Genomic DNA, 23406 nt, shown 5'->3' on the forward strand with positions numbered 1-23406 from the left:
GATGTATGGTTGACGATGGTGCTCCGTCGTCGCCTTTCCACTTGGTTATTCTCTAAGTGCTAGTAGATTGACGATGTCGATTCTTTTCTACACAAATCTCTGGAGTCACAGTCACCACCCAATAAACACAGTCAGCAGTTCCACGGCGGGCCGTCCTACCTGGCCGTCAGGTCAGGTCAGGTCAGGTCACTACTCGGTCCTCCACACTGTATGCACCGGTGATTTCACTAGTTACACTTTGGTTTTTTCGCACTATCGCTAGCGATATGACTATGCTATGTAGCACCCTGCTAGCTACACACTGCGAGAGGCCAAATACTATGATCTCGCCTCAATAATCCTTCAATGTCCCGAGAAATTGACGAATTTCCGCGGACCTCGCTAATCGCGTGTCTCTCCTACCGTCGCTCGTGTTGTGTGTAATTACCTAAGTGTAATTACCTAAGTGTAGTTACAGGATGAGAGCTACGCTCGTGGTGTCCCGTCTTCCCAGCACTCTTTGTCATATAACGCTTTGAAACTACTGACGGTCTTGGCCTCCACCACCTTCTCACTTAACTTGTTCCAACCGTCTACCACTCTATTTGCGAAGGTGAATTTTCTTATATTTCTTCGGCATCTGTGTTTAGCTAGTTTAAATCTATGGCCTCTTGTTCTTGAAGTTCCAGGTCTCAGGAAGTCTTCCCTGTCGATTTTATCAATTCCTGTTACTATTTTGTACGTAGTGATCATATCACCTCTTTTACTTCTGTCTTCTAGTTTTGGCATATTTAATGCTTCTAACCTCTCCTCGTAGCTCTTGCCCTTCAGTTCTGGGAGCCACTTAGTAGCATGTCTTTGCACCTTTTCCAGTTTGTTGATGTGCTTCTTAAGATATGGGCACCACACAACAGCTGCATATTCTAGCTTTGGCCTAACAAAAGTCATGAACAATTTCTTTAGTATATCGCCATCCATGTATTTAAATGCAATTCTGAAGTTAGAAAGCATTGCATAGGCTCCTTGCACAATATTCTTAATGTGGTCCTCAGGTGATAGTTTTCTATCTAGAACCACTCCTAGATCTCTTTCTTTATCAGAATTCTTTAAAGATTTCTCACATAATATATAGGTTGTGTGGGGTCTATGTTCTCCTATTCCACATTCCATAACATGACATTTATTAACATTAAATTCCATTTGCCAAGTGGTGCTCCATATACTTATTTTGTCCAGGTCTTCTTGAAGGGCATGACAATCATCTAAATTTCTTATCCTTCCTATTATCTTAGCATCATCAGCAAACATGTTCATATAATTCTGTATACCAACTGGTAGATCATTTATGTACACAATAAACATCACTGGTGCAAGAACTGAACCCTGTGGTACTCCACTTGTGACATTTCTCCATTCCGATACATTGCCTCTGATTACTGCCCTCATTTTTCTATCAGTCAGAAAATTTTTCATCCATGATAGAAGCTTACCTGTCACCCCTCCAATATTTTCCAGTTTCCAGAACAACCTCTTATGTGGAACTCTGTCGAAAGCCTTTTTTAGGTCCAGATAGATGCAGTCAACCCAGCCATCTCTTTCCTGTAATATCTCTGTGGCCCGATCATAGAAACTGAGTAAATTCGATACACAGGATCTTCCTGATCGAAAACCATACTGTCTGTCTGATATTATATCATTTCTCTCCAGGTGTTCTACCCATTTAGTTTTGATTAGCTTTTCCAATACTTTCACTATTACACTTGTCAATGATACAGGTCTATAATTGAGGGGGTCTTCCCTGCTGCCACTTTTGTAGATTGGAACTATGTTAGCCTGTTTCCACACGTCTGCTACGATTCCTGTACACAGGGATGCCTGAAAGATCAGGTGAAGTGGAATGCTGAGCTCAGATGCACATTCTCTCAGAACCCATGGTGAAACGCCATCTGGGCCAGCTGCTTTGTTCCTCCCGAGCTCCTTTAGCATATTTTCCACTTCATCTCTAGACACCTCTATCCGCTCTATGTTGTTCTCTGGAATTCTTATTGTGTCTGGTTCTCTGAAGATTTCATTTTGTACAAACACACTTTGGAACTTTTCATTTAATGTTTCACACATTTCCTTTTCATTTTCCGTGAATCTGTTTCCCATTTCCAACCTCTGGATATTATCCTTTACCTGCAATTTGTTGTTTATGAATTTGTAGAATAGTCCCGGTTCTGTTTTACATTTATCTGCTATCCCTTTTTCAAAATTTCTTTCTGCCTCTCTCCTTACTGCTGTATAATTGTTTCTCGCATCTTTGTATCGCTGGTATGTTTGGGGGTTTGGCCTCTTCCTATACTGATTCCATTTTTGTGTCTTTTGGTCTCTTGCCCTCTCACAATTTCTGTCGAACCAATCCTGTTTTCTGGTCCTGCATCTCTGTTTTGGTATAAATTTTTTTTGTGCCTTTATCATATATTTCACAAAACTTGCCATACATCTCATTCACTTCCTTGCCTAGCATCAAGTCTGTCCAATTATACTCACTAAAAAAATTTCTAAGGTCACCATAATGTCCTCTCCTGAAGTCTGGTTTTTCAACTGCTTCAACCTCCTTATTTTCTTCCAGCTTATAACGCATTGCATACTTTATTCCCAAAAAGACATGGTCACTTTTACCCAAGGGAGGAAGGTACTGAATGTCAAATATCTCTTCCTCCTTCCTGGTAAATATCAAATCTAGCATGGAGGGAACGTCCCCTTCCCTCATCCTCGTAGCTTGTTTAACATGTTGATACAAGAATGTTTCCAGGATGAGGTCTACAAATTTACAGGTCCAAAAATCTTCTGTTTTAGCTTCATATGCTTCCCAGTCTATGGATTTCAAGTTGAAGTCACCGACTATCAACAGTCGTGATCTATCGTTATCCGCTCTCGCTATAATCTCTCTCATTATTGTTATAAGACCTTCACGTTTACTATCTAGCTCCTCCTTTGACCATGTGCTGCTTGGCGGTGGACTATATGCATTTATCATCATTAGTTTATCATCCTCATAGCAGATCTCTAGTGCTATTATGTCAACTTCTTGTGGATTGGCAGTCATTATTTCCTTCACCTTTAGGTGTTCTTTTACCAGCACAGCAACGCCACCGCCTTTCCTAATTTTTCTGTCCCGTCTCCAAATTGAGTAGCCCCTTGGGAATATGACCTCATTTAAAATTACATCTTCAAGTTTTGTCTCCGTGAGTGCAACAATGTCTGGTGTCTGCAGCTGTATTACATCACTTAACTCCAGTATCTTCGATCTCACTCCATCTATTTGGTGTATGCAATCTTCAGGAACTTGTTCCCCCTCTCCTTATTCTTCACTCCCCCTCTCTCTATTGATTTTGTTGGTTTGCCTTTATGTACCACTTTACTGGTTTGCCTACCCCTATCACTTTGTAGAAAAAAGAATTTATTTCTTCTTCATTCCTGCTCTCATTTAAATGTTTTGCCTCGGCGAGGTTCAGTTTCAGCTTCTCTCTATCTTCTTTTGAAAGATCTCGTCTTAACGACCACCCTTTCCCATCCTCATCCCTTTGCAATTTTCTAGCATTCCTTAGTACTTCTTCCATCTGTTTGGCACCGTTTAGGGTGATCCTCAAAGGTCGATCTTTCCCTTTTACGTACCTGCCTATTCTCCTGTAGTCGCACACATTCTCTCTGTTTGTAAGACCTTCCACGAGGCCAACAATTTTATCTACTACTTTAGCTTCTTCTACAGCTCTTTCTGACCTAGATGTTATCGCCTTTTCTTTGCAGCCAAAAATGATCAGGGACTTACTCCGATCAACTGTGTTTTGCACCAACTTCGGGTTAGATGCCAATTCTTTCCTCACTTCTAGCCTAATGTTTGTTTTATCTTGGTTGCTGCAGTGTTTGACTTCCTTTACTGCTTCTTCTATTTTTTCCTTCTCCTTGGCCACTTGTGCATAAGTGAGTTGCATATCTTTCTTGCACTGTTCTATTCCCTGTGTAACTTCCTCCATCTGTGCTGACAAAAGCTGTTTCTCCTGTTGAATTTCCTTGCCTAACCTATTGTAGTCATTTATGTTTAAATTTACTTTAACTTCTTCCAAAGCTATTTTTAAGAGTTTATTTTCTTCTTCCATGGCTTTGCAATTTGTTTCCAATTGATTCTTATCCTTGCGCAAGTCTTTCACTAAACCCTCAAGACATAAAACTTTGCTATTCAAATGGTCATTACTTTCTTTCAATTTACTAATTATTTCTACATGAGAGTTCACTATAGTATCTAAATTTACCAACTTGTTATGTAGACTACTAATATCAATGCTTTCTTCATTGAATCCCTCAAAATCAAGCTCTGTTTTGTTTTTCCCCCTTGCCGGTGGCCATCTTGAATGTTCTTCTCTGCACTGTAAACACTAGGGGCAACTTTTTCTCATCCGATTCTTCACTTCCCTTAGCACTTTCCTGTTATCTCACCTATTTTTCAAGAGCACTATACCTTTATGTTCTGTGGGACACCACTCACTACCATCAACCTGTACTACAATACTTAGGATTGTTGAAATATGCTGGAGCTCCTCTGCTGCAAGTGTTGACCCTAGGGGTGTCACCTTTTTGTGTGTGTGTGTGTGTGTGTGTGTGTGTGTGTTTGTGTGTGTGTGTGTGTCTGTGTGTGTTTGGGAGGGGGGGAACATGAGTCCCTATTATACCTCTTAACAGAAACCAAAGTCATTTAAGAAATACCACCGTACCATGTCGGCCATAATGTTAAGGATGCGTGACAGGTGTAGGAGGGTGATGGAGGGAGTCTGCATTAGCTAGGCTCACTCTCTCTCTCCCTACGAGTTACGGCGAGCCACTTAATGAAAACTAAAATTTAGTTTGCACCTCTGTTTAATGATAAACAAAGTAATGTTTCTATCGAAGCTTACTATAAATAAAGCTTACTATATAATAAAGTCCTCGCCCTGCTCTGGGAGGAGTGCGTGGGAGACGTGAGGCGGGTCATTGCACCTTCCCCCACCCACCTGGGGCCAGTCGATTATGCACATCCATCACAGTCACCCGTCATCCATGTATCTGTCATCCATCTCCACTAATTGAATGGAGGACCCTCTATATAATCTTGCTTCATGAGTGAGCGGGTTAACCGGAAAACTTCTTCCGGCTTGCACACGTTTACCATGTGATTAATGACACTCATCCATCATGGTCAATCATCTGTCACCCATCTCAACGATGTACGGGATACTCTACACTACGTAATCACACATCAAGAGGGACCAGTTAACCGGAAACCCCGCCCGGCTCACGATTATCACTCCTCACCCGTCCGTCATCTATCTGTCATCCATCTGCGGCTTGCACTGATCCAAGAGCTATGCTTCCAAAAATACACATAATCACACATTAAATGACCATGGAATAACCGTAAAACTGCACCCGGGTCGCACAATTATCACTCCTCACCCATCAGTCATCTATCTGTCATCCATCACTGCACTGATCCAAGAGCTAGAGTCCCTAAAAAATACATTAGTTACCCCTAAAATCTCACATGGAGAGTGGGAAGGGTACCGGAAAGGTTCTGGAGGGAGGTATAGGGGTGATAGGAAGGTTCTGGAGGGAGGCACAGGGATGTAGGGAAGGTTCTGGAGGGAGGCACAGGGATGTAGGGAAGGTTCTGGAGGGAGGCACAGGGATGTAGGGAAGGTTCTGGAGGGAGGCACAGGGGTATCTTCTTGAGGTTATCTTGAGATGATTTCGGGGCTTTAGTGTCCCCGCGGCCCGATCCTCGACCAGGCCTCCACCCCTAGGAAGCAGCCCGTGATAGCTGACTAACACCCAGGTACCTATTTTACTGCTAGGTAACAGGGGCATAGGGTGAAAGAAACTCTGCCCATTGTTTCTCGCCGGCGCCCGGGATCGAACCCGGGACCACAGGATCACAAGTCTAGCTTGCTGTCCGCTCGGCCGAACGGCTCCCTGACCGGGTAGAGGGAAGGTTCTGGAGGGAGGAACAGGGGTGGAGGGATGGTTCTGGAGGGAGGCACAGGGGTGGAGGGAAGGTTCTGGAGGGAGGCAGATGGGTGGAGGGATGGTTCTCGATGGCAGGATATGGGTGGAGGGAAGGTTCTGGAGGGAGCCACAGGGGTGGAGGGAAGGTTCTGGAAGGAGGCACAGGGGTGGAGGGAAGGTTCTGGAAGGAGGCACAGGGGTGGAGGGAAGGTTCTGGAGGGAGGCACAGGGGTGGAGGGAAGGTTCTGGAGGGAGGCACAGGGGTGGAGGGAAGGTTCTGGAGGGAGGCACAGGGGTGGAGGGAAGGTTCTGGAGGGAGGCACAGGGGTGGAGGGAAGGTTCTGGAGGGGGAGACAGGGGTGGAGGGAAGGTTCTGGAGGGAGGCACAGGGATGGAGGGATGATTCTGGAGGGAGGCACAAGGATGGAGGGATGGTGTTGGAGGGAGACACACGGGTGGAGGGATGATTCTGGAGGGAGGCACAAGGGTGGAGGGAAGGTTCTGGAGGGAGGCACAGGGGTGGAGGGAGGATTCTGGAGGGAGGCACAAGGGTGGAGGGAAGGTTCTGGAGGGAGGCACAGGGGTGGATGGAAGGTTCTGGAGTGAGGCAGTCTTTATGGGAAGGAGTAGATGAAGGAGGAAGACATAATTTAAACGTGTTGGGGGTTGAAACAGAAAGCAGAATGAGAGGTTTAGGTAGCTGGTAAATGTTCAATTGGGAAGTGTTGAGATATATTGGGGAGGTACATGAGAGAAGCAATTGACTTATGCAAAATGGTGGGGCATGAATAGGAGTAGGAAGGCTGGTGTTGGTGGTGGAGCTTGGAGCAGACGGTGACCACAACACGGCTCACATTTCGCATTAGGACTTACCTCTGTTAGTGTCTCAGCATCAGGGTCAGGGCGAGTCAGCGTGGGTGTCTCAGTAACAGGCTCAGGGCGAGTCAGCGTGGGTGTCTCAGCATCAGGGTCAGGGCGAGTCAGCGTGGGTGTCTCAGCATCAGGGTCAGGGCGAGTCAGCGTGGGTGTCTCAGTAACAGGCTCAGGGCGACTCACCGTGGGTATCTCATCAACAGCCTCAGGCTGAGACAATACACCCAACCAAAACTCAATAACATGTTGACCAGAAGCTTTTGCTGCATAATATGGGGTTAATCCGTCAGCGTTCTTGGCCTCCAGGTCAAGGCCGGCTTCCACCAGCAACTTCGCCGCCTCCAGGTTTCCAAGTACGGCAGCCATGTGCAGAGCTGTGTGGCCACCCTTGTCCACTGCATGGAGGTTACAGCCAACAGTTCCCACTAGCATCATAATACATGCTGAGTTGACCACAACCGCAGAATGCAGTGGTGACTGACCACCGTTGTCTTGAGAGTTGGGGTCGGCGCCAGCATCAAGCAGCAGCTTCATGCATGACAGATGACCTTCTTCCACAGCATTATGCAGAGCGGTGCGACCTGCAACACAACCCACCAGGTGTTACACGCTCTAAGCAGATTTTTTGTTGTTGATGTAAATATGATTATGATATATATTTACATATGACCTGAGATAAAAGATGTCCCAAATGTGGGAATAGAACAGGGTAAAAAACATAGGATGCAATAAACTAAATAGAAGTAGAGGTAGAAATCTCCACTAGTTTTGAACCTATACTCACAGGAGAAGGCTCTCATAATAACACAAATTAGTAAAATCCTGAAAATGCATTATGAGGCTATGTTTAACACACCAATAAAGAACATTATGAGGCTATATTTAACACACCAATAAAGAACATTATGAGGCTATGTTTAACACACCAATAAAGAACATTATGAGGCTCTGTTTAACACACCAATAAAGAACATTATGAGGCTATATTTAACACACCAATGAAGAACATTATGAGGCTCTGTTTAACACACCAATAAAGAACATTATGAGGCTCTGTTTAACACACCAATAAAGAACATTATGAGGCTATGTTTAACACACCAATGAAGAATATTATGAGGCTCTGTTTAACACACCAATAAAGAACATTATGAGGCTATGTATAACACACCAATAAAGAACATTATGAGGTTATATTTAACACACCATAAAGAACATTATGAGGCTATGTTTGACACACCAATGCAGAACATTATGAGGGTATGATTAACACACCAATAAAGAACATTATGATGCTATGTTTAACATACCAATAAAGAATATTATGAGGCTATTATTAACACGGCACTAAAGAACATTATGAGGCTCTGTTTAACACACCAATAAAGAACATTATTGTTAGTACTCAAATTGTATGACGGTTGGGATGTAGCCAATCACAATCAAGTAAGCCTCCGACGTCATTATCTACAGAGAGGTGGTACTAGCCGTTCTGGTGGCAAGTCAGTATTCTCTCACGTCCAGAGTAGGTGGCATGCCATAACTATACACTGTTACCTTCCTTCAATAAACTGCTGAAGTGATCAACTGTATATTCTCCTCTGTCCAGCAAGAACCATACATACAAAAGGTTAACGAATACTGGTAGCAGCTGTTGGAACCAGAAATCACAGAAATCACAATAGCGTGATGCATCAAATGAACAAATCCACACGGGCCGTGGATTTGTTCCACAGCCCTTGTGGATTTGTTCGAATCCTCTGGCGTCATTCTCTACAGAGAGCTGGTACTAGCCGTTTTGGTGGCAAATCAGTATTCTCTCACGACCAGAGTTTGTAGGACCTCTGCAGGCCATAACTGTACACTGTTACCTTCCTTCAATAAACTACTGAAGTGATCAACTGTGTATTCTCCTTGGCCGTGGATTTGTCCGAATCCTCGTCATGGCCCTTGTGGATTTGCTCAAGTACCCATATCATCACATGTTTCAAGCCGCCACCGCCAGCCGCCGCCTGCTGCAAGGCGCCACCGCCAGCCGCCGCCCGCTGCAAGCCGCCACCGCCACCCACGCATCAATATTTAATCATATTGTGCCAGTCCGGGGTCCTATCATCAGCCACTACTCTAGGTCGACGTTCTCAGAAGCGTTCTGAGAAGGGATGGGGTATGAGGAGCGCCTGAGGGAATTGTGCCTTACGACACTAGAAAGAAGAAGGGAGAGGGGGGACATGATAGGAACGTATAAAATCCCTCAGAGGGATTGAACTCATGGCCCTGTCGATACATGCTACACAAGGGTATGGTGTGGTCTTTGATACTAATATTTCAACGATGGGGAAACAATGCGCTATTCTCATCAATCATGGTGTACAAACCTAGGAGAATGTCACCAGAAAAATGAATATAGTCAACAACTAAGCATGTTACAGACAGTGTGATGTCATCTAACTTGAGTGGGAGGTCAATTTTCCCTGAACTTTTACTGTGTTTCCTGAAACACCACTTAGAAAAGGTATGGGTGACTTTCTTACTGGAGTAGGGTGCTTACTTGCAATATCCCTAAGAGCTGAGGGCTTGACCATATTAATTTTTGCACCAGAGTCAAGAAAGACTTTTAAAATTCTACTATATACGATAGCTGAGACAAGGGGGCCATCACTTGAGACTGGACAAGATACTACTTGTCATTTATGTTGCCTAGGAAGTCTGCGTCTCGTCTGGGTCAAATTCACTGCGGTTTTATCAACATCTACAAACGATCGATAGTCAGTTCCTCCTCTGTCAAGTGTCTTCTATTTAGGTAGCTACTGAGTTCACAGGGAGTGCACTAGGTCTGGCTAACTTGAATTGGTTGGCGGATGGCTTTGGGGGTTTCCCGACGACATGGAGTGAACATTCTGAACTCCAGCATTCTGTGATCGAGTGTTATAATTGGATGCTGTATTATGGCTGGACTGGGAGTTGTAATTACCCGAGGTATGATAATGTCTCGGACGCTGTGCGCCTCGCCAAGATTGACCATGGGAGTTACAGGTGGAGATGTCCTCTGCCTAGCTCTACTATCTGCAGTGTGGAAACCAACTTGTTTATGATATTTGCAATATAGGAGCATAGAATTATTAGATTGACGAGGGGACCGAGAGAATTGTCAAGGGGGTGATGATCTAGGAGCAGACCAATAGTCCCTTGCGAGGTGATTAGTCTTACCACAATGCCAACATGAGTGTCGGAAAATCCGACACCATTTAATAATCATACAGATAATAGCTGTATTACCAACAAGTTACCCATAGAAAACGTAACTTGTAGTGGAATTACCATCTAAAGAAAACGGGATATCATCACCACATACTATTATAATTCACCAGCTATTCTGCTGGGAATTGTTCTTAAATACATTAGTCTTTGGACTTTACCATCATAAAAACATCTTATATAAATTAACTTAATTATCAATATTAAAGTAGAGTAAATGTGACCCTTCTATCACTTTCTGACATGTGGACAAAGTAGGCCAGGCGTCAGGGAGGAAGGGGGCAGCCATTGTTATACGAGACCAGAGGCTCACACGGGAGCAAATTCGGCTCCTGTTAATTTTACTTGGACGTAGTGTTATGGATACCAAAGGTGTACCATCTGTCAACACGCTGTCAACAAATCAAGTTAAGTGTTCTTTCCGAAACCCATTATTTATCATTAGTGGCCATTAATGTCATTATATAGGGTGATCCGGTTAGATCACATGGAAGCCTCAAACTAAAGGTAATTAAGCCAGGTCTTCATGTTCCATGTACTGTTTTCTCTGATATACTTGTCATATATAGGTATCTGGCTTCACAGCTAGCGCACTTTTGACAGGTCAAGACGAGGATGCAAGATTTGTGCACCAGTTACTGGGTGATATGGAAGCTACCTCAAAGAGGATAATTTGGTGTCTACACCCTAGTTATACCTGGTGGACTAACCTGCTGTACTATAAGAGAAGGAACCTCATCAATGTATGTAGCTATTACTGTAGTTTGATTGGCTGCATATATATATTAATTTAACCCCCTCTAATGTGTAGAGGATCGATTTGTGAGATTATGAGATTATTGCAGAAATACAGTCCACTTATCATTATACAAATTGCTATCGAAGTATATAAATTAACGTAAATATAAATTCATATAAATTAAATAAATATAAATCTCACAGGTCGGTTCCCACATTATTTGGTCATCTTCGAACCGGATGACGGATTATTTGGACCTTCGGAACCGGAATATTCGGTCCTATGAACCCACATTTGGTCATCTTAGTACCGGATGAACCAGTTAACCAGTGGATTCATTAAATATACTAGTGCAGTGTTATTTAAACAAAGCCAGCCAGTCATAGACAGCGGCGTTGCCTCGTGGGAGCTCAGGAGCCTCCCTCAGCCCAGTTCAGCTTCGTCAGCGGTTTCATGCACACCCACAGATATTTGGTGGCGTGTTATTTCGTGAAATGACAGCGCTAATATTGAAGCCAGCCTAATTAGTGACTGTGTGTCGCGTGATTGTTCACGGATTTCGTGGTGTTACATTTCGCGAGAGATTATCTACGAATTTTGTGGACTTTATTTCGCGAAGTCACTAATAATATTTAATACTTCTAGATAATATTAGAAGTTTCATAGAGGCTAATTAAGAGGCTATTATCAATAATTGTGTATATTATTTCTCCAAAATAGAGAATTATTTAATATATATTGCACTAGTGATCACAGTATAATATTTACTAATTGCCAACCCACAACAGGGTAGGATATTAACCATTGACTAGTTGAACTATTATCGTTCATCCTAGTCCCATTATTACCATAGTCAGTTGTACTATATTGAACAACCTAACACCATTAATGAATGGTCCAGACCCTATTTTGGGTGTAATTTTTATCAACTCGAGTTGAGTTGTATATATATAATTTACTTATGATCATTACACCTTTGAGTGATTAATTAGTGTCTCTACCATCCTAGGGTGATATAGAAGAGCTAACCTAAAGGTACTTCCAGTGACACTGGTTTATCACTCAAATCATTAGTGTGTATGATTGTATATATATAATGTGTATTAATTTTAAGTGCTAACCTCTAGTAGAGGTAGGATTATTGCCTAGTGAGTGCAGAATTTACCCTAGGCTACCATTAGTGTTTGTTCAGTATTATGAGCAGCCCAAGTACAAGTCCCACAAGGCTTCACCAACTAGCCAGTATGGATAATGCAGGGAGAATGAAAAGAACCCTTGCAGGTCTTAAAGGCCACTTAACAAGACAGATCAAGAAATGTGAAGATTTGTCACAACAATCAATAGTTGATTATGCTGACCTGGAAAGCTATTATCAAGCAGCTGCAGGTAAATTTGAGCAAATCAAATGTCAAATAGCAACATATGTGGCTGAACTTGCCAACACTAATTTATCAGAAACAGAAATAGACGACATTATGGTTGATCTTGCGAATTATGAAGATCACACTCAGGCCACGTTACAGCCTTATGTCAAATTAATTGCCCAGAACAAGGCAACAGCAACAACAACAACAGTTGCATCTAATACGAGTCAAGCAGAAGCTCGACTCCCTCCAATTAATTTACCCACTTTCTCAGGAAAAGATGAGGAAGATTGGGACGAATTTTGGAACAAATTCGTTGACCTTGTAGACTCAAAACAATCTTTACCAAAGAGTAGTAAATTCTCTTATTTGCAAGGCCAATTATCAGGTGAGGCTAAAACAGTAGTATCCCATCTGAGATTAACTAATGACGGCTATGATCTGGCAGTAAAACTCCTCAAGGATAATTATGCTGATCCAGAAGTAAGAACATCACATTTAGTTCATGAGCTGTTGCATTTACCCCCACCGGAGGCTTCAGCTGATTCACTCCAAGTCTTCAAGCTGGAGGTAGAATCATTGATCAATGCCCTCAGCCTGACAGCAGATACAAACGGGGCTGAGTGGGTCTTGAAAATAATTGTCCAGGAGAAAATACCTAGGGACATATTGAGACAAATGAGTGCTCATTACAATAAAAGTATCTTATCCATGAATGAAATATCTGAAGGTTTAAAGTCAGTAGTTCATCAATTACGAACACATGACAAATTAAAACCACCAAGTAAACCCTCAGAAACCAATAATAGTAAACCACAGAGTACCAAAGGTACTCCAAATCAATCTAGACAATATAATTCAACACCAAAGTGGAACAGTAGCAGTGTCGGCGTATATGCAGTGGGACCCTCCAAGCCTATAGTTACTGTGTCACCCAAGAACGTGACACCAAATGGTACTGGAAGCTATGGAACATGTTTGTTCTGCAATGAGAAACATTCAATGTACCACTGCCCTAATTTTCCTGATAGTGACGCCCGTGTTGAGCGACTCAAAGATTTGCAACATTGCACGAGGTGCCTCAGGAAACATAACATCAACGACTGTGAGACCCAATTACACACCTGTAATAGGTGTAACAAAGGTCAGCACCATGCAGCATTATGCAGAGACACCAAAACAACGTCTCCAAACCCCAAGGTGGAAGATAGCATTCCCACCACAGTACAGTACTGCAAGGTGCAACCAACAAAGAGTGTCCAATCGGCAAAGTCTAAAGGTAATACGACTTTGCCTACTGCCCAAATTACCATCCTGAATAAGAGGGCCAAGGTCCATACCCGTGGGTTGTTTGACCAAGGATCCCAGAGAACATATATCACTAAAAAGTTGGCAGATGAATTACAATTAAGGCCTGTAGCCCAGATGTCATTCAACATCTCAGGGTTTGTAACAGATGCAGGACCTCAAGTCTACCAGGTGGTACAACCATCAGTACGTTTAGGCAGGTACGTCTGTCGAGTACAAGCCATTGTGGTGGACAAAATACCAGTAGACCTACAAGTTCAAGGTCTGAGAGCAACAGCCAAATTCCTGAGAAATAGAGGAATAAAATTGGCAGATAATATTAAGTCTGATCACCTCACTGACTTCGGTCTCCTTGTTGGGACAGACTATTGTCATCGATTCATCGGTAGCCCTACTAAATATCAGGGTATAACCATGTTAAACTCTGCAGGAGGTAAATTACTCTCAGGCCCAGTATCAAGCCTGAGGAGACCTATGCCTGCAGATAAACAATACCAATAGAAATCTAAATTTGTCAGCTGATTATATTTCTCCAGTAGCATTATACTAAGGAGATTACAGCTGACTATACCAACAGAGGTTGATGTTAGTATCATCATATAAAGCTGAAGATGAGTTCATGAGGCTTCAGTGGCAAATCAGTGAACAGTAGCCTAAAACAGCTACAAGTCACTGCGACCAATGTCACTGAACCCACTGCAGTCTCAGAACCATACTTTACTTTAATGATGAGCTATTCAATCTTCTGAATCAATTAACTAAATTAAACCCTAATAAATCTGATGACTGATTTGATACATTTATTATTTAATCAAGATGTATTCCATGGGCCTCAGTGTATATATCAGTGACCAGTTACCTGAACAAACTTCAAGTTATATCTAATGTCACTGATCTCACTGCAGTCCCTGAATCATACTTGACTGTAGTACTTGATCACATCCAGTCTTCTGGGTTAAATAATATGTAATAAGGCTTGAATATTAGCCTTTCAAGAGTTGACAGGGAAATGAAATCGCATTAGACTTCTAATCCTTGCAACTCTAGTACGGGACATCCGTCCTGTACGAACAGACACACAAATGTGTGATTACTAACTACTAACATCAAATTAATGTAATAATTCGATGGAGGAGTATCGGTGTTCGTCTGTTCTAATTAGGACTTCGACCCGTGAGCAGCCCCTGGGGAATTATGTCGGAAAATCCGACACCATTTAATAATCATACAGATAATAGCTGTATTACCAACAAGTTACCCATAGAAAACGTAACTTGTAGTGGAATTACCATCTAAAGAAAACGGGATATCATCACCACATACTATTATAATTCACCAGCTATTCTGCTGGGAATTGTTCTTAAATACATTAGTCTTTGGACTTTACCATCATAAAAACATCTTATATAAATTAACTTAATTATCAATATTAAAGTAGAGTAAATGTGACCCTTCTATCACTTTCTGACATGTGGACAAAGTAGGCCAGGCGTCAGGGAGGAAGGGGGCAGCCATTGTTATACGAGACCAGAGGCTCACACGGGAGCAAATTCGGCTCCTGTTAATTTTACTTGGACGTAGTGTTATGGATACCAAAGGTGTACCATCTGTCAACACGCTGTCAACAAATCAAGTTAAGTGTTCTTTCCGAAACCCATTATTTATCATTAGTGGCCATTAATGTCATTATATAGGGTGACCCGGTTAGATCACATGGAAGCCTCAAACTAAAGGTAATTAAGCCAGGTCTTCATGTTCCATGTACTGTTTTCTCTGATATACTTGTCATATATAGGTATCTGGCTTCACAGCTAGCGCACTTTTGACAGGTCAAGACGAGGATGCAAGATTTGTGCACCAGTTACTGGGTGATATGGAAGCTACCTCAAAGAGGATAATTTGGTGTCTACACCCTAGTTATACCTGGTGGACTAACCTGCTGTACTATAAGAGAAGGAACCTCATCAATGTATGTAGCTATTACTGTAGTTTGATTGGCTGCATATATATATTAATTTAACCCCCTCTAATGTGTAGAGGATCGATTTGTGAGATTATGAGATTATTGCAGAAATACAGTCCACTTATCATTATACAAATTGCTATCGAAGTATATAAATTAACGTAAATATAAATTCATATAAATTAAATAAATATAAATCTCACAGGTCGGTTCCCACAATGAGGGAGAGTGGATGGTTATGAGCTATTGCATCTAGGCAATTTATGAGGAGAAGAATTGGGCTGCGGGCTATGACCATGGGTGCGGTTCTGTGACCAAGAGTTTTGAGAGTTTGTGAGAGGATGCTGAGGGCTTGTTACGACATTCACAGTGTCAGAGGATGGCAACAGTTGAGCACTTCGTGGAGCTAGTATATCGGCAGCATTGTTGATAACTTCAAACACTTCACCGAATTCATGTTTATCTCCAAAATTTTGTTGCTCGATGATCGGATTAGTTGCTCTTGAGCAAAATTAATTAAAATCCCAAATGCTATCATTTTGGCCATGGCCTCGGGGGTCAGCATTTACTCTTTATCCACCAATGAGGAACTAATCATAGCAGTCTCTAAGGCATAAAAATACTGATCGAGACGGCTAGTAAACGCATTAAACGATTCATCAGGTTGCATGGTGGTATTGTCAATTTTCTTGACTAACCTGTATGAGTCGAGGTTTCCTTTGTTAACAAAGTGCCAGTGAAAGAAATCCTTAAATTCAGACAAAGACTGGAGGCTAACAATGGCTTTCTTGTCTACAACAAAACGTGCATCATCTTTGGTTTTGTCAACAGCTGACCGAGCAATTGCCAAATATTCGGCATCAGTAGGCTCAGAAAAGTGGGCCTTGGGTTTGGCCTCAACCTTGCTAAACCAGGACTCTAACAAGCGGGATTCACCAGCAAAAAGTGGAATAACCCTTTCCTGAACTGACCTCTGGACAGTAGTACGAGCAATTGCTCCAGTTGAGTCAGAAGAAGTTGCAACAGAGGTAGGCATTGTCACTGCCATTGAAGTAATGTTTTAACGCTGATTATAATTAAGTACACCAGGCCTCAGAAATAGAATACACAAAAATAAACACTCGAAAAAAATACCAAGCTTGACTAAAGTAAGGAAATGGCAGAAAAAAAAAATAAATTGGACTAAGCACTTTGGCAATAATTTAAAACAAGCAAAATTGAAAATGAAAGTAGCAATCTGATATGAAAATGACTGGAATTAGAAGTATATAAGTTAATTAAACCAGGCTGAGTACTGCAAATTAAATTATAAAACTGGGAAGTGGAATTGCAAGTTTGATGAAAAATAATACAACACAACAAGTGGTAATGCAAGAAATATGGCTTAGCACAACAAACTGGACACAGGTAAATGTATAAATTGCTATGGCAAAATTATAATGTGAAATGTTGAGAGAATAAATTTCAAATTAATATCTGGAAGAATTAAAAAAAATTATATTGTGCAAATCCTTAACTGCTACTAAAACAATGATTTCTTACTTCTCTGGACTTTGAATTTACTAATAACACTCTAGTAACACAAGTAATGAACAATGAAATTATTGTGAGAAGCAGGAAATGATGAAATTACTCAGGGAAACGAAGGGAGTTGAGTATGTAACCAGCTCCAATATTTAACAAATCACTGAATGGTCAATACATATGATGTTGTGGATATATTTACGTCAAACCTGTTTAAATTATGGCACACAAAGTTTTAGCTATTAATTACTTAACTCAGGGCTGCAGGATTTACAATCTAACCGAGGCCACAACGAAAAGCGGCGCCAATGCGTGTAAAGACGCACATGCACGGTTTGTTTACAATTGGTGCGGCAGGCAGCGCTGCTTGCGGCCTTCGTGGGGCGAAGCTCTGGTGAGACCCCACACTGAAAATGATGTTGGGAGCACGACGATAAATGCTGAGACGACGATATTGCGTCGATGAAGGCGAAGGAGCACGATTTGCTAAGCAGGAGTGTAGACAAGAGTTCTCAGAAGAGTGGTGTGGCAGGGGGGGGCTGTGGTGATGGTGAGAGGAGGCGAGGTGGCGAGTCAGATAGTTTAAGTCCGCCAATTATTCCCTAATAACTGTACAAACCACACGATGATCAGTTGATATTTGCGACGATGACCGACAATAATTGCAGTAGCTGGAAACACTCACAAGGCTTGATGCTGTCGGCTTGGGCGATGATGGTGGGGTGGTTTGGATGATGATTTTCCAGGATGGCGCAGGAAATTCAAAATAGCTGGCAGTGCATTCCTCTCCCCTCGCTGATGAAATTGCGTTCTCACTTGTCAATATTTCAACTTCTGAGAACGCTTCAGATAACGTTTTCAGATAAAAGCTGTTTCTATGATAGCATAGTAAAACTCTGTTTAGTGTTTGCAGGTTATAGTTGTGTGTGTGTAAACTAAACTCTTTGAAAATGTAATAAGTTAATACGAAACGCGTTCAAGTGTCGCGTCAGACTAGAAATAAAAATGAATTTTGGAGAATTGGTTTTTCAATTACCATCGACAGTGAAAAGAATCATAAGAAATATTGAGAAAATTCGTGTTAGATTTATTAATCTTACGTTTTCGGTCATATTTAATAACATATGTTAACAAGAAAGACTGCTACCAATATATATATATATATATATATATATATATATATATATATATATATATATATATATATATATATATATATATATATATATTTGTATATTTTGGTAGCAGTCTTTCCTGTAGACATATATTATTAAATATGACCGAAAAAGTAAGATTAATAAGTCTAACACGAATTTTCTCGATCTTTCGTACATTTCTTTTCACTGTTGGTGGTAATTCAAAAATCAATTCTCCAAAATTCATTTTTATTTCTAGTCTGACGCGACACTTGAGCGCGTTTCGTAAAACTTATTACATTTTCAAAGACTTTAGTTTACACATACACAACTGAATAGAACTTACACATCTCCGATTTGTTTATATCTACATTTGAGTGAGGTGGATGGGGTGAGGTGGTATTAAAAATTTCTTAATGCTTCTATATTGGAGCGGAGTCTTGAGGTGGGTAGAATATAGTTGTGCATTAATTGGCTGTTGATTGCTGGTGTTGACTTTTTAATGTGTAGTGCCTCGCAAACGTCAAGCCCCCTGCTATCGCTGTATCTATCGATGATTTCTGTGTTGTTTACTAGGATTTCTCTGGCGATGGTTTGGTTGTGGGAAGAGATTATATGTTCCTTAATGGAGCCCTGTTGCTTATGCATCATTAAACGCCTTGAAAGAGATGTTGTTATCTTGCCTATATACTGGGTTTTTTGGAGCTTACAGTCCCCAAGAGGGCATTTGAAGGCATTGACGACGTTGGTCTCTTTTAAAGCGTTCTGCTTTGTGTCTGGAGAGTTTCTCATGAGTAAGCTGGCCGTTTTTCTGGTTTTATAGTAAATCGTCAGTTGTATCCTCTGATTTTTGTCTGTAGGGATAACGTTTCTATTAACAATATCTTTCAGGACCCTTTCCTCCATTTTATGAGCTGTGGAAAAGAAGTTCCTGTAAAATAGTCTAATAGGGGGGTATAGGTGTTGTGTTAGTTGTCTCTTCAGAGGTTGCATGGCGTTTCACTTTCCTTCTTATGATGTCTTCGACGAAACCATTGGAGAAGCCGTTGTTGATTAGGACCTGCCTTACCCTACAGAGTTCTTTGTCGACTTGCTTCCATTCTGAGCTGTGGCTGAGAGCACGGTCGACATATGCGTTAACAACACTCCTCTTGTACCTGTCTGGGCAGTCGCTGTTGGCATTTAGGCACATTCCTATGTTCGTTTCCTTAGTGTAGACTGCAGTGTGGAAACCTCCGCTCTTTTCCATGACTGTTACATCTAGAAAGGGCAGCTTCCCATCCTTTTCCATCTCGTAAGTGAAACGCAGCACGGAACTCTGCTCAAATGCCTCCTTCAGCTCCTGCAGATGTCTGATATCAGGTACCTGTGTAAAAATGTCGTCAACATACCTGCAGTATATGGCCGGTTTCAAGTTCATGTCGACTAAGACTTTTTGCTCGATGGTACCCATGTAGAAGTTTGCAAACAGGACACCTAGGAGAGAACCCATGGCGACCCCATCTACTTGCTTATACATGTACCCATCCGGGCTCAAGAAGGGTGCCTCTTTAGTACAAGCTTGGAGTAGTTTCCTTAGAATATTTTCTGGTATGTCAAGAGGAGTACAGGCTGGATCACGATACACTCTGTCGGCTATCATCCCGATTGTCTCGTCCACAGGTACGTTGGTAAACAGTGAATTCTACGTCCAACTGTGAACGCCAAGAAATCCGGACTCCACCTGCCAAAGATTATTGGGGAATATAAACCTGGATATGCGTATGGAAATGTTAAGACACACAAGCCTGGAAACCCACTTCGGCCAATCATTAGTCAGATACCCACACCCACGTACAGACTGGCGAAGCGACTCAACGGCCTGCTGACTCCTTATGTCCCTTGCGTCTTCAGCCTGAAGTCTCCAAAGGAATTTGTTGACTTACTGCGGGGCACACGGGCCACAGGGATAAGAGCCTCGTTGGACGTAGAATCACTGTTTACCAACGCACCTGTGGACGAGACAATCGGGATGATAGCCGACAGAGTGTATCGTGATCCAGCCTGTACTCCTCTTGACATACCAGAAAATATTCTAAGGAAACTACTCCAAGCTTGTACTAAAGAGGCACCCTTCTTGAGCCCGGATGGGCACATGTATAAGCAAGTAGATGGGGTCGCCATGGGTTCTCCCCTAGGTGTCCTGTTTGCAAACTTCTACATGGGTACCATCGAGCAAAACGTCTTAGTCGACATGAACTTGAAACCGGCCATATACTGCAGGTATGTTGACGACATTTTTACACAGGTTCCTGATGTCAGACATCTGCAGGAGCTGAAGGAGGCATTTGAGCAGAGTTCCGTGCTGCGTTTCACTTACGAGATGGAAAAGGATGGGAAGCTGCCCTTTCTAGATGTAACAGTCATGGAAAAGAGCGGAGGTTTCCACACTGCAGTCTACACTAAGGAAACGAACATAGGAATGTACCTAAATGCCAACAGTGACTGCCCAGACAGGTACAAGAGGAGTGTTGTTAACGCATATGTCGACCGTGCTCTCAGCCACAGCTCAGAATGGAAGCAAGTCGACAAAGAACTCTGTAGGATAAGGCAGGTCCTAATCAACAACGGCTTCTCCAATGGTTTCGTCGAAGACATCATAAGAAGGAAAGTGAAACGCCATGCAACCTCTGAAGAGACAACTAACACAACACCTATACCCCCCTATTAGACTATTTTACTGGAACTTCTTTTCCACAGCTAAAAAAAACGGAGGAAAGGGTCCTGAAAGATATTGTTAATAGAAACGTTATCCCTACAGACAAAAATCAGAGGATACAACTGACGATTTACAATAAAACCAGAAAAACGGCCAGCTTACTCATGAGAAACTCTCCAGACACAAAGCAGAACGCTTTAAAAGAGACCAACGTCGTCTATGCCTTCAAATGCCCTCTTGGGGACTGTAAGCTCCAAAAAACCCAGTATATAGGCAAGACAACATCTCTTTCTAGGCGTTTAACGATGCATAAGCAACAGGGCTCCATTAAGGAACGTATAATCTCTTCCCACAACCAAACCATCGCCAGAGAAATCCTAGTAAACAACACTGAAATCATCGATAGATACAGCGATAGCAGGCGGCTTGACGTTTGCGAGGCACTACACATTGAAAAGTCAACACCAGCAATCAACAGCCAATTAATGCACAACTATATTCTACCCACCTCAAGACTCCGCTCCAATATAGAAGCATCAAGAAATATGGACCAATAGGCTTTCTACAATCACTTACATTCAATACCCATTGTTTCGTGTTCTGTCTTGTGTTGATGAATTTAATACCCTATTAATACCACCTCACCCCATCCACCTCACTCTAATGTAGATATAAACAAATCGGAGATGTGTAAGTTCTATTCAGTTGTGTATGTGTAAACTAAAGTCTTTGAAAATGTAATAAGTTTTACGAAACGCGCTCAAGTGTCGCGTTAGCCTACAAATAAAAATGAATTTTGGAGAATTGATTTTTGAATTACCACCAACAGTAAGAAGAAATGTACGAAAGATCGAGAAAATTTGTGATAGAATTATTAATCTTACTTTTTCGGTCATATTTAATAATATATATATATATATATTTATATATATATATATATATATATATATATATATATATATATATATATATATATATATATATATATATATATATATATATATATATATATATATATATATATAAACACACATATACATTAGTACATATATAACTATTTGCGCTTCTTGATAAGGGGAGTTATGATGAATAGGTCGGTGTCCTCTGAAGACTCCTCTTGAATTTTGCATTTGTTGTTAGTGTTTTTGGCAGAGGGAGGTTTGAGTTGTTTTTCTAATGGCGAAGTCTCTGATGGATCTTCTCCTGCGATGGTTCCGTCGTCGAAGGAAAACGTGCTGGAGATGTCCGGGCTGGAAGGATCTTTGCTGGGAATAGGCACAGCCGGTCCACTTCCCCCAGCGACTGCTGCACGCACGATGACGAGGTCGCAGTTGCGACTCCTGAGTGCCCTCTGCAAATTCGCCATCATCTCCCCGAAAGTTGACATCCAGTTATCATTGAGTCACGAGTTGACCCAATTCCGTACTGTAGGACGATTCGATTATAGTCCTCGGAATACACCACCAGCCTCCCCAGAGTAGTTAGGTTGGCCTTTAGCCTGAATCTGCAATTCTGTGCTGTGTCCAGGGCGAGACTCTCAGTGTAATGTCTGTCACTACTGCGAGCCATTTGTTCCCTGGCAATGAGATTACTCTCAATCGGGGGGCCAGCGCCAAACGTCGAGATGAGTGCAGCAGTACCAGGGAAGCGACACTCATTCGGATCCGAGTCCATATGATTCGTTGGTAATGGGGCAGGTCTCTTCACAACGTCATCCGGGAAGTCGCAAGATGCAACGACTGCAAGGTTAATTGTTCCACTCTTCGAATTTCAGCCAGAATTTCTTCTTGAGAATAAGAAGCATATTTTTGACTGCCCTCGTTAAAGGAATTAGAAAATCGTTCTGTTGGTGCGCTCATCATGTATCGATCATAGGCTTTCCACAGAGCCGAAATTACACTACACTTATGACTCACATAAGAGTGATAACTTTCTGTGGTAACGAGTCTCTTCAATAATAATAATCTGGTCTTTTCTTCCACAGCGGCCAAATGCGATGTTTCCTCCACGATAATTTTTCAGTAACTAATTTGATATATAACTTCTATAGGCGTTTAATAGGCCTCCCAAACTGGCCCGTCCACAACAGTACCCCATTCCGGCTGATGCCTCGCGCAATAATTGCGTAAAAAAGTCGGCTCCATTTTGACGTATTTCAATAATGATCGAACATCTGACAACTCACTTTTTTTTAATTGAGCCTTAGAATGCCCCAATTTTTTTTATTATATCCAAAATATTTAAATTCTGTACGGGGCTTAATAAATTTCCCCTCGAGTCCCAGACAATATCAGGATGGTCTCTGAACAGTTGAATTAAAGACTTAAGGAAAGGAAGTTCGGCCACCTTGAAATGAATGTTAATTAAATCATCTAAACTGGGCACCGCCCTGCTCCTGCTGCTTCTGTTCTTCTCCTTGTTGGCAGTCATGAATACCTGCATTTCAGAGGGTAATGGCTCTTTATTATTTATTTCCTTAACATTAGCGCGGCGGGGGGAAAGCTTTCGTGCCACGGCCGCCCCGGAGGGGTGCTTTTGGGCGCCAG

The 23406-nt window shown here is 42.0% G+C and overlaps 1 protein-coding gene across 1 annotated transcript in view; it reads right to left on the reverse strand.

Moving 5' to 3' along the window:
- LOC123752215 (uncharacterized) overlaps positions 1-23406 on the reverse strand; it is a 535987-nt gene that overhangs the window by 465125 nt on the left and 47456 nt on the right. The window contains exon 3 of the mRNA XM_069327530.1: positions 6874-7454. Within this exon, the coding sequence (XP_069183631.1) occupies positions 6874-7454 (581 nt within the window). The remainder of the gene's footprint in view (positions 1-6873; positions 7455-23406) is intronic.

Source organism: Procambarus clarkii, chromosome 19 (assembly GCF_040958095.1).
Source record: "Procambarus clarkii isolate CNS0578487 chromosome 19, FALCON_Pclarkii_2.0, whole genome shotgun sequence".
Classification (NCBI taxonomy): domain Eukaryota; kingdom Metazoa; phylum Arthropoda; class Malacostraca; order Decapoda; family Cambaridae; genus Procambarus; species Procambarus clarkii.